General features: G+C 37.7%; 2 protein-coding genes across 2 annotated transcripts in view; both read left to right on the forward strand.

Moving 5' to 3' along the window:
• The window catches only part of LOC122968150, a 3,298-nt gene extending 35 nt beyond the window's left edge, over positions 1 to 3,263 (forward strand). The window contains exon 2 of the mRNA XM_044333152.1: positions 1,714 to 3,263. Within this exon, the coding sequence (XP_044189087.1) occupies positions 1,794 to 3,092 (1,299 nt within the window). The 5' untranslated portion in view covers positions 1,714 to 1,793 and the 3' untranslated portion in view covers positions 3,093 to 3,263. The remainder of the gene's footprint in view (positions 1 to 1,713) is intronic.
• LOC122968132 overlaps positions 1 to 17,179 on the forward strand; it is an 18,652-nt gene extending 1,473 nt beyond the window's left edge. The window contains exons 2-4 of the mRNA XM_044333132.1: positions 1,069 to 1,116; positions 1,442 to 1,772; positions 15,740 to 17,179. Coding sequence (XP_044189067.1) covers positions 1,106 to 1,116; positions 1,442 to 1,772; positions 15,740 to 17,086 — 1,689 coding nt within the window. The 5' untranslated portion in view covers positions 1,069 to 1,105 and the 3' untranslated portion in view covers positions 17,087 to 17,179. The remainder of the gene's footprint in view (positions 1 to 1,068; positions 1,117 to 1,441; positions 1,773 to 15,739) is intronic.
• Positions 17,180 to 18,118: the final 939 nt, after the last annotated feature.

An 18,118-nucleotide genomic window follows, 5' to 3' on the forward strand; every position in this document is an offset into this window, starting at 1 on the left:
ACTAGCCCTCTGCTATCAAAACCTGACAGAAAAACTTTATCTCTCAGAATCGAAGGAGAAATTATTAGACTGATGGCCATAACATTAACCTATCGTATTGTTGAGTTATCAAGGACACTTTTGTGTTTTTGTGTTGAGAAATGTTAAAGATATCATCAAAAGAAAACCTTAAAATGGTGACAGTGAGGAAAATACTGCCGATTGCAAAGCTTCAAGTCCTGTTTACTGCAGTTTATGGCTGATTGAGTTTATTATACATAGACACATTATTTTCTTAACAGTTCAATGTACAGAACAGTATTTTGTTTTCAATTGTAACCACCAGCCTGCAGTGCTATTTAATGTTATACTGAATATATGTCATCACTTCAGGTGGCATCTTCACCATAGTAACGGTCGCTGAGGATCATGGGTAGGCTAATGTAGCCGCTTCCACTATCATCCAAAACTGACAAAAAAAAGATGATTTTTCAGAATCCAAGGTGAAATAATTAAAATGGATGGCCATAACCTTTCATATTGTTCAGTGTTGAGAAATGTTAAAGATATTAAAATCAACAGTGAGGAAAGCACTCATACATAACGTGTCCTCTCTGGTCCGCCCACTAGACTGGTAAAATTAGAATAAAGGAATAAAAACAAGGAAAAATCTAGTGATGAAATGTTGAGTGATGTAGCAGTTAAAATTTCAAAATAAATAACAAATTAGAAAAAGCAATACAGCCTCTGTGTTCCTGAGTCCCCACTGACAGAAAAAAACCTGCTGCAGGAACGAAACCTGCTTCCAAATGAAATACATTCATTTAAAAGTCGTGCTGACTGTCACAAAAAAATGTAAAAATGATGTCCATGTACACAAATAGATTAAATTTGGGTTGAAATGGTACATAAACCAAATAGTAATGCATTAGTTCCAGTAAGCAACCACCTAGCAGCTCACTGGCTCCTTAAACACATGAAGCAGTGGGTGTTGTCTTGTAGAGCTTCCAGTTTTATTGTGTAACTAATCTTCATCACAGATAAATGTAGCTGTGGCTGACATCATGACTTTTTGAATCCCATCCACAGACCAAACACCAGTGGAGCTCACTGTATCAGCATCACAATGGCAACGCAGTGAGTAACGTGCACATACACACACACTTATATCTCTGGGGGTTCTGTTATGCTGTGGGGGGCATTTTGCTGGCATGGTTTGGGTCCACTTGTCCCCTTAGAGGGAAGGATCACTGCAAATCAATACGAAGTTGTTGTGAGTGATCAGCTTTATCCTATGATGAAACATGTCTATTCTGATGGGAGTGGTCATATATATATGTATATATATATATATATATAATTTTATTTAGATTTTACCATGAATACAAAACAATTACTGATGAACAAAAATGAAGGAAATCTGTACCTAAAGTTTACTGAGCAAATCTACCTTATTCTACAGGATCAGTAACGTCTCATTCAAATACAAGGACATCATCTCCAAAAGTATTCTGATCTCTTCAGGATCTCCTGCTGTCTACCAGCTGAGACCAAAGGAAGAGAAGTTTGGAACTCTGACAAGAAAAACTGTTGGTGAGAAAAACCTGAACAAGACAAACAAAACCATCTTACTTGTAGGTGAAACAGGAACAGGAAAATCTACTCTGATCAATGCTCTGCTCAACTACACCATGGGAGTGAAGTTTGAGGAAAACATCTGGTTTAAAATTGTAGAAGACGAGAAGAGAAGTCAGTCAGAGAGTCAGACATCAGATGAGGAGGGAGGTCAGTCAGAGAGTCAGACATCAGATGTGATGGTGTACGAGATCTTTGGTTTTGAAGGTGAAACTCTGCCCTTCTCTCTGACCATCATCGATACTCCTGGATACGGAGACACCAGAGGGATTGAAAAAGATGTTATTGTCAATGAAAGATTATTGGACCTGTTCCGCTCGGATGAAGGGGTTCATGTACTTGATGCAGTGGGTCTGGTGCTGAAGGCGACTGAGAATCGACTGAGCGACCGAAAGAAGTACATCTTTGATTCAGTGGTGTCTCTGTTTGGAAAAGACATAGAGGAGAACATCATCACTCTCATCACACACTCAGATGGAAGAAGACCTAAAAATGCTCTGACAGCTCTTGAAGCTGCAAACATTAAATGTGCCAAAAATGAGAAGAGTCAGCCCGTTCACTTCCTGTTTAATAACTGCCAGGATGACGCCCGAGTAGAGGATGAGATAGAGGAACTTGAACATTCATATAAAGTAACACTGAAAGGAATGCGCCAGTTGACAGATTTTATAGGAAAAACTGCACCTCAGGAGTTGGGTACGACAGTTGAAGTGATGAATACACGCGTCGAGCTGACAGCCTGCATCAACAACCTGCAAGAAAGAATCGAGCTGATTGAACTAAAACAGAAAGAGATCCGTCAGACTAAAGAAGCTCTGAAGAAACTTGAACTAGAGAGTGACGAGAGGACCACTGTAGAAGTGGATGAGGTCTACAAAGAAAAAGAAATAATTCATTGTGGGATGTGGTTGGGTATCTTTTACCAAGGAGCTGTCTGCTGTGATGTCTGTGAAGAGAACTGTCACTATCCATGCACAATGGCCTGGACACCTGGAGGCTGTGAGATCATGAAAAAAAACCACTGCACTGTTTGTACCAACAAGTGTCATGTATCAAATCATGTGAAAGAAAACCAGAGGTACGTGAACAAGACCAGGAGAGTTAAAAAGACCAAGAAGGAGTTGAAGCAGACATATGAGTTAGAGCACCAGGAGACCAAAGATGTGTTGAGGTCTCTTGAAAGAGAGACAGAAAAGTTTGACCAACAGAAGAATGATTGGCTGGATGAGGCCTACGAATATGTGGTCAGACTGCAGCAGATTGCCTTGAATGTTAATTCAGCGTCCACTCATGTCCACTTGGACTTCCTGATTGAGAAGATGAAGGAGAGAGGAGACACGAGGAAGATGCAGAAACTGGAGGAGATAAAAAGTCGAGAGGATGAAGGAATCAAGAAAGTGTTAGGTTACATGCTTGGTAGATTAAAATCAGCAGCTGGAAAGCAAACAGTTAAACATGCAGGGTGGCCCAGATTCTAACCGCTGATCTGGGCTGCAAGGCACATGCTGCACCAATGAGTAATCATCACACAGGTTGTACAATAATAATGTGTAACATTAATATTAGATTACTGTTTTTATAGCACATTACAACCTTGGTCATTCTGTAAGGAAACGTTATTATTCACCAACAAACCAGGAAAGTTTACATGCAGGTCTAGCAGGGAAGTGATGACAAGTTTCCACCTAAAAAATATCCCATACAAAAAATAGGAGCCAAATTTACTTTGACATGCAAGATCAATAAACATGTTCAAAACATTTAACAGCCTGTAGAGGTCCCATGTTGTTATGTAATGGTGTCTGTATACTTGCTGGGAGTTATTGTGGAATAAAATCACTGTCATAGTCATTATATTCTCTGGACAAATGGATTAATAATGCCTCTTTCATAATGTTGATATTATCTTGCTATATTGAAGGTGAATCCAGCTTTCAGACTTTGTCTTTGATGAGTACAGTTATGAAATAAAGTGTGCTGTGTGATTTGATTTAAGCTTGTGTTCTTCATGTATATTTGCATCATACAGCTTCAATTAGTTCAAATAGTTTGATGATTTTGGCCATTTCGCTCCATTTATATTGTATTTTATTATTGTAACACAAATGTTTTTCTCTGTGTTATTATTGTGTTATTCTACATTAGATCATATCCTGCTTGATGCATTTTTCTGTGAATCATGAATAAAATGTGATCTTGATGAAACCAGTTTGCTCAGAGTGTCTTCACTGGATCATCAGCTGCTTTCTGAGTCTGTTGAAGCTTCTGCTGAACTTTGTTCATTAAATGTCTGTTTGACTTTATTGTGAGCAGCAAGTCTGACAGAGACTCAAAGAAAACACAGCTCACATCATCATAATGAACATATCCTGAAGAATATTAGATCAACTCTGGATAATGATGTTTTCTGTAGTGACCACTAGATGGAGCCACAACTGATGTGGACTGAAGGAAACCTGAGCAGACTGAACTACAACAAGTCTGTTATAACACATTCAAATCTATTTAATCTGCTCCATGTTTACTTAACTCAGTATTCAAGTATAACTGAAACACCACTAATAACATATTTTAATTCAAGTCTTCACTCACCTTTAGTTTCCTCCATCAGAGAAATCTACAAACTTTCCTTGAAGCTGTTTGTGTCTCATGTTAAAGTTCAGGACAGTGCAGAAACTACAGGGCTGAAACTTATATTTCATTTGATTAAAAAGCAACATCCTCCCCAGATTTATTAATATTTCTGTTAGACTCTTCCCTAAATATGTTAAATAATATATATCTGTATATAATCTGTCTTTGATCATTAAATGTTTGTTTCTCTTTATTCTGTCAGAGACTCAGTGGAGAAACAGACACCAACATCATATCTCATATTAAATAAAAGTATCATGAGGAATATCTGATTAACTGTTAGATGACTGTTATTGATTTCTGTATTGATCACTAGATGGAGCCACAACTGATGCTTCATGTGTTCTTTATTACTCAACTCTTCACTTTAAAGGACCAGTTCACCATGTTTCCAGTGAGTCTTAAACCAACAGTCAGTGTTTTTCTTGCTGTAATCATTCCTCCTGTTCATACTGACCATTAGAAGATCCCTTCATAATGACCTTACAATGGAAGTGATGGAGGACAAAATCCACAGTCTGAAGCTAATATGAAGCTTCACACAGAGCTGACAGACTGTAAACTGAACAAACAGCTGTCGAGCTCCACCTGCTGGATGGAGGGAGTCTTCCTCTTCCTCCTTTCTATCTCTCTCTCCATCCTTCCCTCCTCCTCTTCCTCCTTTCTATCTCTCTCTCCATTCTTCCCTCCTCCTCTTCCTCCTTTCTATCTCTCTCTCCATCCTTCCCTCCTCCTCTTCCTCCTCTCTATCTCTCCCTCCGTCCTTCCCTCCTCCTCTTCCTCCTCTCTATCTCTCCCTCCATCCTTCCCTCCTCCTCTTCCTCCTTTCTTATAAAGTTTTCTGTCTGTTCAGAGGAAGAAGTTCTGAGACTCTTTACTGCAGTAAAAGTACAAATACAACTGTGTGAAAATACTGCATTAAAAACTTTACTGTAGTAAAAGTACACAAGTATTATGAGCTAAATGTACTGTAAAAGTAAAAGTACTGGTAGTGCAGAATGAGAGTTTTATATTATCATCAATCATATTATTGATTATTAACATGTAAGCAGCATTTTAATGATGTCATAGTTGGTTGAAGTAAACGAAGGCAGATAGGAAGTAAAATCACTTTGTACTGAAGCAAAGAGGACATGAAGAAGCAACTTCAATGTTCCACATAGAAACATATCAATAAAATAATAAATGATGATCAAACAATCTTAGAAAATAATCCAAAATCATATTGTGCAATTATTCATACAGAAAATCTATAATTTACCCAAAACTGTAAAGTTTAACAGCAGCTTCAGTTAGTTTGATCAACTTTGAACTGAAATAACGATAAATGTGACGTGTGCAGTAATGAAAGTGAAATATATAGAGAGAATGAAATATATATTTCTGCTCCACACATCTCTGTCAGACCTGCCTCTAATCTTTGTTTTTCTTCCTATGAACTCCGTCATCATTTTACAGCATCTGGTCTCTGAATGATTGACAGCTGCAGGTAGAATGATTGACAGCTGCAAGTAGAATGATTGACAGCTGCAGGTAGAGGTGTAACTGTCACAGTTAGTCATATGAAGTGAAACACCAAAACACCATTTGTGCTTTGCCGAATAATGTATTTGTATTCGGGCACACCCCTAATATATATGCATATTATTTAATTATTAGAGAGCAAGTGGCCTTGCAAAAAATGTATTTAAAAAGCCTTGGATGAATGAAGAAAAAGGCCCAAAAGATGAACATTTTCTGTCTTTCAATAGATCAAAATAATCTACTTAGTTTTATTCAGCACAAAAAGAAAACTACAAAATCTCAAAAAAGTAAAATTTGCTAAGCTAAAAATCTGCTCAAAAACAAACAATAAAAACTAACCAAAAACTGTCCTCTCCTCAGAGTTCTGTCTCCTTTAATACAGCTGCAGCTGAGTGAGGTCTTCACTATTTTTGTCCTATCAGAAATCTACACATGATACACATTTTAAATTCAAAGCATTTCATTGGTTATATGTAAGCAGATGATACCAAAAAAGGACATACAAAAATACATGAGTAATGACAAAGGATAGTACCAAATAAGGCTGTTCTAACAATGCATGAGGTGTGCATGCACAAAGCATGTGACATATTTAGCAAAGATCCTCATTTATGACAATCTCACTAAGCAGCAGCTGTAACTGACAAAGTTAAAAATAGCACATCACACAGCGACAAAATCAACTCAGCAACATTAACCACAGCACATCACAGACGTGCTTATATCAAAGTTTCAGGTCTCACGTGGTTTCTCAGTCCGTGATTTAGACCAGCATCTTCTTAGTTCTCTCTCTTTCTCTCCTTGGCTGAGCAGAATGAACTCTTGACCCCTGCTCTCCCCCAACACTTTCAATAAACTTAAAGTCTGTTTCCAGCTTAAGATGAGATCTGACAATTAAAGAGCACTTTGCTTCAGTTACTTTGTATTTGATTTTTCAAATGTCTTAATATTTCAAGTGATTGACTCGTGATATTCCACATTAAATCATATCCTGCTTGATACAGTCAGTACATCTTTTAACTGATGAATAAGTAGAGTGTGCTAAGCAACAGGAAATAAAGGCCCAATGCCAATGTCCACACCCACAGACTCAAGGGTTTGAAGGCGCATTCCTGCTAAATCTGTGAGATTGTCCCACTGTCAAATCATCAAGTGCATGAGCGCTCTCTGGCAGACATTTTGAGCCCTTTATGTACACTTCTGTAAGTCTGCATCTCTGCAGACTTTGCTTGAAGGAATTACCCACAGTTCCTAGCACTGTGACGTTAAGTCAGTGTTAAATACGGGGTTACCAGGGGAAGCCCAGAAACATTAACAAAAAATAAATAAAAACAGTAAACAAACTGGCATGTGAGTGTTCAGCCTGGCATAGTGGGTGTGCTGGTATGCCTACATTTACTAGAAACACTACATTAACAAGGACAAGTTTATTCATCAACAGTTTCTTTTAATTTTTGTTTAATGAGACTATTTTGACAAAACAAGTAAACTGATTATTTGACAGTCGCCTCTCGTCCACTCTGTAAGAGCCTGGAAGACGTTTAAATCAGACAGTTGGTCCCTGATTTGACTGTTGTGCACATGATTGTTTCATGGGTTGTATATTATCTATTTGTTTTACACTTTGTTTAATGTATTATGTACTTAATGAGTGAGTGGTTTTACTATTTTTGCCTTTTTCTGTTTTTGTTTAAGTGATCTCATGAAGACAAATTCCAATCAATCATGTTGATTTGGCAATAAGGTATTGAATAAAAAGTCCAAAACCCACAATCATACATAACATGTTTTGGTTTCGTCAAGGTAATGTGATATGTCGCTAAAGTGCTGTCCCATTCCTATATAAACCATTTCGAGCCTCTTGCTCTCCGTTAAGTCCATGACGGTTCAGGGTTCAGGGTTTAGGGGGGACATTGGGATTGGGCTGTAGCTCACTGCAGTCAGTTAGTTTCTTCTGCAGTTGTTTCACTTCTGGTGGAGTTACTGAATGGAAATGCGGACAGCAACACTCTGCTACTGCAACTACATTGCAGTTGGAGGAAGTATTATCCTAAAATCCTGTCAGCGGGATTCAAGCACTTTGCTGCCAACAAGCATCTAAAGTTATCTAGTGCAGCATCTCTCTTACTGCCGCAGCAGCATCATAGTAACACAGCGGTAGAGCATAAAAACGAAATGATTAACATCTGTGGCCTTAAGTAATGCTGCTGCTTCAGTTTGGGTACTTGCACGCTGTTGAGCAGACACCAGTGAGGGTAACAAACGTACAACATGAGCTAAGTCACCTTCCTGTTCAAATGAAACACAATCCTCTCATACAACACACTGAAATACCATTATACAAAATCATTTTTTCAACAATGATTGTGAACGCTTTTCAATAGTTTATATCAAAGGTTTCCAATTACTATATGAAAGCATTTTAACTGTGTATATGAGCACTTTTTACTAGTATGTGTGAAAGCTTTTCAATAGTTTTAATGAAAGCGTTTCAGTTGTATGTGTGTTTGTGTGGTTTTCAGTGTAGTATGTGAATGATTTTGGTTTCATATGTGTAAGAGGAAAAGTTTGTATATATACATGGTAAGTCTGAATAATGTCCCTCATGGCCCCTTATTATCATACATCTGCATCAGATGTTAGGAATCGTCAGACAAGGTTTATTTTCACCTTTTATCAGATCTCATCTTGATGTTGTTTTTAGCTTTGCTTTTTATGGGATCTTAAGATTTGGTGAATTATCTACTTCAACCTCTTTCTTGCCTTTTCATGACATCTGATTTAACTTTTCATCCTAATTTTTACAGTCTCTTTCTCAAACATATGAAGGTCGAGGGGAACTGTTTGATTGTTATCACACATATCAGCTCTGAATACTTCCCATACAGTCCAGGTTAATTTTTTTAAGACTAAGACCTATAACCACCGCTTCCTCTCCTCTATTCCTTCTCCTTTCTTTGAAACTCATGTCTAAAGTCTGGTTTCATTCTCATCTGACAGTTGTAATTAAAAGATTAATCTTCTTCACATCGATACTCTGAACTCTCTGTAATAATTGGTGCTGCTACCTCAGCAGCAGTGCAGGATGTGTCCTCAGTTCCTCACAACAACTGTGTCTCTGGTCCTCTTCCACATATTCTTTATATATTCAACCAGATCAATCTGCCAACCTCACTGTTCAAAGATCCCTGAAACCATGATGTGAAAAGCTAATATCTGGTGAGGATCATGCATCCAGCTGCTGGCGGTGATACACAATCATTCATCCTTTCTCTCTCACTTTATTACCTGTTATTCCCTAGTTGCATCCATATTAACTAGCCTCATCTCCCACATGTGTTCTTAATTTCATCTGCTAGTACACATTTTCCAGTGTTGCATTCCCCAATTTTCTCTTTCTGTTTTTTCCTTCATCACTGCACCAGTTGCTGTCTACTCCCAATAACAGTTGCATTTTGAAGCAATGTTTAACTCTTTTCTAATGGAGGTCATATGTTCCCATCTCTGGGGAAAAATACATTTTCTTCTGATTATGGTGAGTAAAAATGTATTATTCACTTTTAGGGGATCTCTGATCGGATGTTATCCATATGGCTCTCTCTCTCTCTCTCTCTCTCTCTCTCTCTCTCTCTCTCTCTCTATATATATATATATATATATATATATATATTAGGGATGTGCAGAAATCCCAGTATTTGTATTTGTATTCGAATAAAAGTGGAAAGAGGCTTAAAAATCCTGTTTTTGTTTTTATTACACTTTTAATTTTAGAAAATTGAAGCGTAACAATAAGTTTTTATGAATAAACTACCTTACAAAGGAGGTCCCCACACCGGGTCTCGAACTGGAGTCATAGATCATAGATAACTGCGCTGATTACTGAGCTAAAACTTTACTCGTCACCTCATTGCAGACAGACCTCTACCTATTTATACACACATAACACACACACATAACACAGAGACAGCACAGCGTGTAACGTGTAGAGAAGAACTTAAAAGGTGATTGTTGCTTTGCGCTTTTTACTTATTGCCTGTTTTTTACAACCTAACTTTGGCTTTCACCTGATGCAGAGGCTCCTGTCCTAACAATTCTACCGTTGGCCCATCTGCTGAGGGGCACAGATTAACATTTCCAACATATTATTGAATTATTAGAGAGCAAGTGGCCTTGCAAAAAATGTATTTAAAAAGCCTTGGATGAATGAAGAAAAAGGCCCAAAAGATGAACATTTTCTGTCTTTCAATAGATCAAAACAATCTACTTAGTTTTATTCAGCACAAAAAGAAAACTACAAAATCTCAAGAGTAAAATTTACTAAGCTAAAAATCTGCTCAAAAACGCAGAAAAGTTAAAAAAAACTCACAAAAAAACAACCAAAAACTGTCCTCTCCTCAGAGTGCAGCTGAGTGAGGTCTTCACTATTTTTGTCCTATCAGAAATCTACACATACACATTTTAAATTCAAAGCATTTCATTGGTTATATGTAAGCAGATAATACCAAAAAAGGACATAAAAAATACATGAACAATGACAAAGGATAGTACCAAATAAGGCTGTTCTAACAATGCATGAGGTGTGCATGCACAAAGCATGTGACATATTTAGCACCCATAACACAGAGACAGCACAGCCTGTAACATGTAGGGAGGAAATTCAAAGGCAATTATTGCTTTGCACTTTTCATTTATTGCCTATTTTTTACAACATAACTTTGTGGAAAGAAGGGAACAACAGGTTATGGAGAGTCTTTAAGAGCACTTTGCTTGTGTCAGTAGCTCAACTTTATCTCTGGGGAACACCCCTAACAAATTTTTAAAATATTTGTATGAAACAAATATTCATATAAAACCCACTATTTTTGTTTTACTGATTAATATATTTGTATTTGGACACACCCCTTATATATATATATATATATACACTGTATATATCCAGTTAATCGATGGGGTCAACACCAAAGACTATCAAATAAAACTTTTGAAACTTGTGTTTTCCCTGACTGAACTAACAACATCTCCAAAAATGATCAATTAAATGTCCCAGCCTGGTGGTGGGGGGGTTGTCTTTCTGTTTCATTCTGTGTCTCTGAGACTTTCTGTAAATCATATGACAAGCCGCCTCTCAGCTGTTATAAACCCTCTGCAGTCTGACTCCTCTCTGCTCTTTCTGCCTCCTCAGCATCTCACAGCTTCCTCAAGTCAACAACAACACAGGTAAAAACTCTTTGAAAAAAGAACCATGAAATACTTTCAATATCAGCATTTTGGGACACAAATGCTGCAGGAAAAAAACTCACCATGACTGAACACAACTTAATAAATGAAATGCTATAGTTATAATATTTAATGAAATTAAAATGAAAAACTAAAAGCTGAAATGAAATTTAAATGTGTTTTTCCTGTCAATGAGTTCTAACACAGCATCTAATAATGTTGAAAATGTTGTATGACAGAGATTAAAATTTTCTCGCATTATTAGTAACCAAAGACATCTCGCTTTAAAGTTTTAAAGGAACATATTTGTGTATGTGATGACATTAATAAGCCTGTCGTAGAGTTCATGTAAGGGATAATGTACAGCAAGCAAGTCATTACTGTGAAATGAACCCCAACGTGGCTATTTACTAAAGAAATCAATAATCTGACACAAAATATTGATTTAAAAATGATTTTATTGCTTCCACTAAAAAAATAGTCCTTTAGCTTCTACTGTTGGAACTGCGCACATAGCAACGTTAATATCTATGAGATATCTGTAGCCTTCTTAAGATTATACCGTTTCTGTCATTCATCTCTACGTTTCCTTCTTGCTGAGGCTTTGCAGTTAACACACCTGGAAACACAATAGTTACTAATGTTACAACCAGTAATAATATTACTATTATCACTTAAGTTAGTGTGTAGCGATACACAACTATGAGAGGCGTTCACCAGATCTGCTGCCGTTGGATCTTGCTAAACTTTTCCCTGTCTGTAATGGCTGGAGCCCAGTAGCTCCTCAGACTGCCGTCACATCTCTGCCCAGTCAGACATTGGGCCCTATTTTAACAATCTAAGCGCGTGGTCTGAGGTGCATGGTGCAAATGCATTGAGGGTGTGTCCAAATTCACTACTGCTAGTTTAATGGCGGAAAAATGGTCGCAGTGCCAGGCGCATGGTTCAAAAGAGTTGTCCTTAGTCTCCTAATTAATCATGGGCATGTTTTGGGCGTAACATGCAATAAACCAATCAGAGTGTCGTCTCCCATTCCCTTTAAGATCCAGGTGTGCTTGCAGCTTGGTAGATTGCTATTATAATGGCGCATTTGCCAAGTAGTAAGATGGAAGCTTCTCATCAGAGGAAACATATCTGCTTGTGCGCAAAGTGAAAGCGCACGATCCATAACAAGCACATTGGCCCCTGCTGCTCCTGAACCCTCCCGTGGCCACAGACCACCAGTTTAAGGTCCTGTTCATTAATTTGTTGCGAATGTATTTTCATTTGACTTTTGAAAAAGTTTATTACAGCTTTACAGTTTACAGCTTTAGTTTCTTTAAATTGTTTTGTTCAGTCATGGAGTAACAGGTCAAATCAGCAGGGTTTTAATTGATGAAAGTATGGAAACCTGATCACTGTACTCTCAAAAATGTTAAAGAATATTTGTTAAATATTGTTCAAAAATTTAATCATTAATTTTAATCATGTAAAGAATCATTAACACAGTTATCAGGACTTGATCAGCTCTCCAAGGTTCTGATCCTGCAGCTGGCAGCAGCTAGAAGCTGTACAGATTTATTTCCTTTGTTAGTTTTATGTCATCATGTATTGATGCAGCAGGAAAGTTGTTGTCTGTCTGTTTAAATACCAACGTGTATTGCCACGATTTGGTCAAATAATTAGATAATTTAATCCGTCAATACTGTGATTAGTTAATTCTGATAAATAGTATGACTAAGCATTATGACATGTATTTTTTAAAATATGTTAATATGCACAATAATAATCTTTCACATTGTAATCCTTTTATTTGTAATCTTTTGCATGTTTGTGCGCTGCTGCACGTCCTGTGTGTGTAACAGAGTGTGTGTTGTGCAGCCGCCTGTAGCCGCATACTACTGTCTTAATAATGCAATACAATCATATTTCTGTCTTTGTGTGAACACATGAACTCTTCAGCAGATCCTTCTCTCTCACACAATGTAAAAATCAAAATTTTATGTTAATGAGACAGACCTGTCTGAGCATCAAGAGGCGCTCTCATGAGCTTCCACAGTCTCTTTAGTACTACATTCCCTCTCTGTGTTACTATTCCTCCACTGCAGCTCAACAAGGAGAAACCACAACACAAAGATGAATTACACAACTGTAACTTTGGCAGATAAACTCTTGGTTTGTTCAGCTCTTTATATGAACTTCAGCTGAACTTTAGACTGTGTTTCCTCACTGAACTCATATCTCATATTTGAGCTGCTGTAGGAAGGGATCACATCACAGCCAGTGTGGACAGGAGGAATGATTACAGACACCAGTAACTTCCAATGTGTCCACTGCATGTGATGGTAATTTGTATTTGAATAAACTAAAGTAAACCCTGTATAGAGACTGTTTGGTAAGTCTGTCCCATCATAAAATGATTTATTGTTACAGGGTCTACTGTAACCCCATGAACCCTCATTCAAACAGCCACTCACATATTATAGAAAACAAACCAAATGTGTTGTTATTGGACATTTACATTCAGATACATTAATTAACAACATTTCCTCATTATGTTGATATAAAAGTTTAATCCAGGCAGCAGGACGTTTCCTTCAGAACATATATGCTGTTTCCATTTAGTAGCAAACAAAGATCATTTCTAGGAGACGTTGTTGGCCGAGCGGCTCGTTGCTCAAAATGTGCAGCACTGAAACTTTCTGCAGCAAGTACTTGATTGATTTATTTATTGACTGGGACAGTGTGCAGTTTGAAACATTAAAGATGCACTGCACCAGAATTAGCTTGAAGCTAATTTGCATCCATAGTCCAAAACAATAAACATACAGCAGCACAACAACAAACAACACAAAGCAAAAAAAAAACAAAAAAACAAACAAACAAACAAACAAAAAAAACACACACAGAACATTATTTATTTAATTTTATGATGGATTTTCATTTTGTCCACCAGATACCAAAACACCTGTTTCATCTTCACCGTGTGGAGTCTCTCTGCCAGGCAGCACCATGGTGTGAGTAACATTACCACAAATAACCATTAAAATACAATTAGAACAAAATGCATGGAAGTGCGTATGTGTGTGTGTGTCTTTGTGTGTGTATGTGTGTGTGTTCACACACATTGTCTTATTAAATGATGAAATGATCCTGCAGTAGTCAGCTGTAGTTTTACAGCAGTAAAGTGAAAACAGCTGATAACAATGCAGTGGTGTGTTCACTCTGATCTCTGCCTGCACAGGTGTGTTAGGAATATTCAGCCTCTGGACAAGATGCACAACTGACAATCCCTATAATGTCATTTCAGAACAATATCATAAACTCACTGTTGATTATCTACCATAGAAAGTAGTAATGTTGTTATATATGATCAATTAAAACTAAGATAAAGTTGGATGAAGTTAGGAGACATAAACACAATACTGATGACAGAAACAGTCAGTGTCAAGTTACTGTAGGAATATTTAAAGTATTATAGAGATGTTAGAAATGACATCAGAGAATGTAAAGTATGTGAACCTCATTGTAACATCAGGAAGCTTCCACATATGTTTTCAGTCTCTACAGGTGAATTATAGGAATATACACAGGTCTACAAATGATAAAGTCAATCAACTAGTGCTCTGATGTTTTTCATGTTTCACTACTTGCTGACCTGCGTACAGCTTTCATTTTTGATGTAGTGCAGCTGAATATCATCAGGCCTCTAAGTAAAAAGGTTCTCCAGGCGTCGTCCAGCAATGTGCAGCTGAATCAGATGTTTCTCAGATCAGGGACAGAAAACTTCAGACAGAAAAGACACTGATTGATTCTCAGCTTTTAATACTGCAAACAGAGTAACGTTTCTACACTACTGTGTCTTCATCAGTGTAAAACACACAAGAAATAATAGAAGGCTTCAATTTTATCACACAGGAATATAAAAGACACAATCTAAACACACACACTCAACCATCAGTATCAATCTGGAGTTCAGTATCTTGTCCAAAGATTGAACCACTGACCTTCTGATTAGTGGACAACCTGCTCTACCTCCTGAGCCACAGACACCACAATACTAATTAATATCAGAGTAAAACAAACACTAATGTGATGTCATAGTGGACTCATTTCCTTATTATCAGCTGATGCAGTGAGTGTTGCTGCTCAGATTTCTGTCAGCAGCTGGAGGTAAATATGAGTTTGTTTGGAGGCTGATGGATCTCAGTGGTTTCTGTTCTGTTAAACTGTGATGAGCTTCATGATATCAGTAGCTGAGATGCTGCTAGAGGTTCAACCACTGAGCTCACAGCTGCAACATTTAGGCTTTTATTCAAATAAGCAATTATGACACTTTATTTTCTCTGATTTTATATCTTTTAAATACAAATAGAAAATAATTACTGATGTACAATAAGGGAAGGGTACAAATCTGTTCATAAAGTTTATATGTGTATTAAACAGTTCTTTATTTTTTCTCTATTTTTTCTACACAATCAGTAACGTCTCATCCAAATACAAGGACATCATCTCCAAAAGTCATCAGATCTCTTCAGGATCTCCTGCTGTCTACCAGCTGAGACCAAAGGAAGAGAAGACTGAAACTCTGACAAGAAAAACTGTTGGTGAGAAAAACCTGAATAAGACAAACAAAACTATCTTACTTGTAGGTGAAACAGGAGCAGGAAAATCTGCTCTGATCAACGCTCTGCTCAACTACACCATGGGAGTGAAGTTTGAGGACAATATCTGGTTTGAGATTGTAGAAGATGAGAAGAGAAGTCAGTTAAAGAGTCAGACATCAGATGAGAAGAGAAGTCAGATAGAGAGTCAGACATCAGATGTGATCGTGTACGAGATCTTTGGTTTTAAAGATAAAACTCTGTCCTTCTCTCTGACCATCATCGATACTCCTGGATACGGAAGCACCAGAGGGATTGAACTAGATGTCGTCGTCAGTCAAAGATTATTTGACTTGTTCCGCTCAGATGATGGAGTTCATGAAATTTCTGCAGTGGGTCTGGTGCTGAAGGCGAGTGAGAATCGAGTGAGTGACCGACAGAAGTACATCTTTGATTCAGTGACGTCACTGTTTGGAAAAGACATTGAGAAAAACATTGTCGCTCTCATCACAAACTCCAATGGAATAACACCTAAAAATGCTCTGGAAGCTCTTAAATCTGCAAACATTAAATGTGCCATAGATGAGGAGAATCAGCCCGTTCACTTCATGTTTGATAACTGCCAGAAAGAAGAGAGAATAAAGAAAACAAAGCTTGCTTTAGGGAATGCATGGAGGGTAACAGAGACAGGAATGGAAGAATTCAAAGACTTCCTGGAAAAATCTAAACCTCAAGAGCTGAAGACAACTCTTGAAGTGTTGAACGCACGGATCAGAATAACAGCCTGCATCCACAACCTGCAAGAAAGAATCCAGCTGATTGAACGAAAGCAGAAAGAGATCCAACAAACTGAAGAAGCTCTGAAGAAACATGAACAAGAGATGAAGGAGGATGAGAACTTCACTGTAGAAGTTGATGAGGTCTACAGAGATAAAGAACCTATCAGAGGTGGGAGGCGGTGGTTGTTTTTTTATGCAGGAGCTGTCACCTGTAACATCTGTAAAGAAAACTGTCACCATCCTGGATGCACACTGGCCCGGAGTCCCGCACGCTGTGAGATCATGGAAGATGGCTACTGCACTGTTTGTACCAAGCAGTGTCCTGCAGAAGATCATGTGAAAGAAGACTGGATCTATGTGGACAAGACCAGGAAAGTTATGAAGACCATGAAGGAGTTGAAGCAGAAATATAAAGGAGAACAACAGGAGGATCTGTTGTTGTCTCTTAAAAGAGAGAAAGAAAAGCTTGACAAAGAGAAGAATGATTGGCTGGATGAGGCATACCAACATGTTGTCACACTGGAGGAGAAAGCCCTGAATGTTAACTCAATGTCCACTCATGTCCACTTGGACGTCCTGATTGAGAAGATGAAGGAGAGAGGAGACTCAGAGAAGGTCAAGAAGCTGGTGGAGATGAAACGTCGAGTGGGTGAAGGAACTATGACAGATACACTGTGGTACATGTTTGGTAAACTAAAAGCAGCTGGTAAAGCAGTTAAAGATAAAGTGATGTAGATGAACAACATCAGACAGCTGTGTAGACAACAAGCTCTACACTGTTCATATAAATGTTTAAACATCACAAATATTACTTCATTATAATCCTTTTAATTACAATGTTGATGTAAAAACTACATCAGAAAATAAATGTGAAATGTGTGATTGTGAGAAACAGCGAGCTCTGTTGCTGTTTGTTCTTGTAGTTTAATGTTTAATTATCGACGTCACTTCACTGTTCAGATTACAGGAGAATCATTTGTTGATCCACATCAGTCAAAGCAGAGCCAGAATCTGTCTCACAGTAACAGCAGCTGTTGCTTTTCTTCTTATCAATACTCTTTTTTACATCACTTCCTGTCATAGTTCAGCCTCTTTTCTGCTCTCAGCTTCAGTCAGCAGATCAAAACACAACATCAGTGTGTTCAGCTGCACTTCAGGAACCAAGAAACAAGAAGAAGAGAGCTGCTTTCAGTAGTTGGAGTAGGGATCAGAGAAACCTGATTCAGATTTCTCTGCCATGTATATGAGAAAGCAGGTTTCTAATCAGCTTTAAAACAAGTTCACATGTGCAGGACAAAAGACTACAGATGAGGAAAGTAACAGCGGAGCGGCTGATAAAAGTAGAGATAATTAGATGGAGCGATGCCTCCTCGTGTTTGAAACCATTCATCCAAAGTCTGATTGAAACTGAAACTGACACAAAGTCTCCTGTAGCATCTAAAGAAGTCAGTTTATTAAACATGATTGATTTTCTCATTTGAATGCGTTTGTTCAGACGATGTTACTGAATGTAGAAATATTCTGCTGTGTTGGACGTGAATCCAACTTTCTGATGTTTGTGTTTTTGAGTGGAGTCATGAAATCTCATTTGCTTCTGTTTGATGAGATTTTCTTCACATGTATTTGAATCATACAGCTTGTAATGATTAGTTTAATATTTCAGATGACACAAGTTATTTTTGAGTGATTGCAGTATATTGTGTTATTCTACATTAAATCATATCCTGCTTGATGCATTTTTCTGTGAATCATGAATAAAATCTTAGC

Source organism: Thunnus albacares, chromosome 18 (assembly GCF_914725855.1).
Source record: "Thunnus albacares chromosome 18, fThuAlb1.1, whole genome shotgun sequence".
NCBI lineage: Eukaryota > Metazoa > Chordata > Actinopteri > Scombriformes > Scombridae > Thunnus > Thunnus albacares.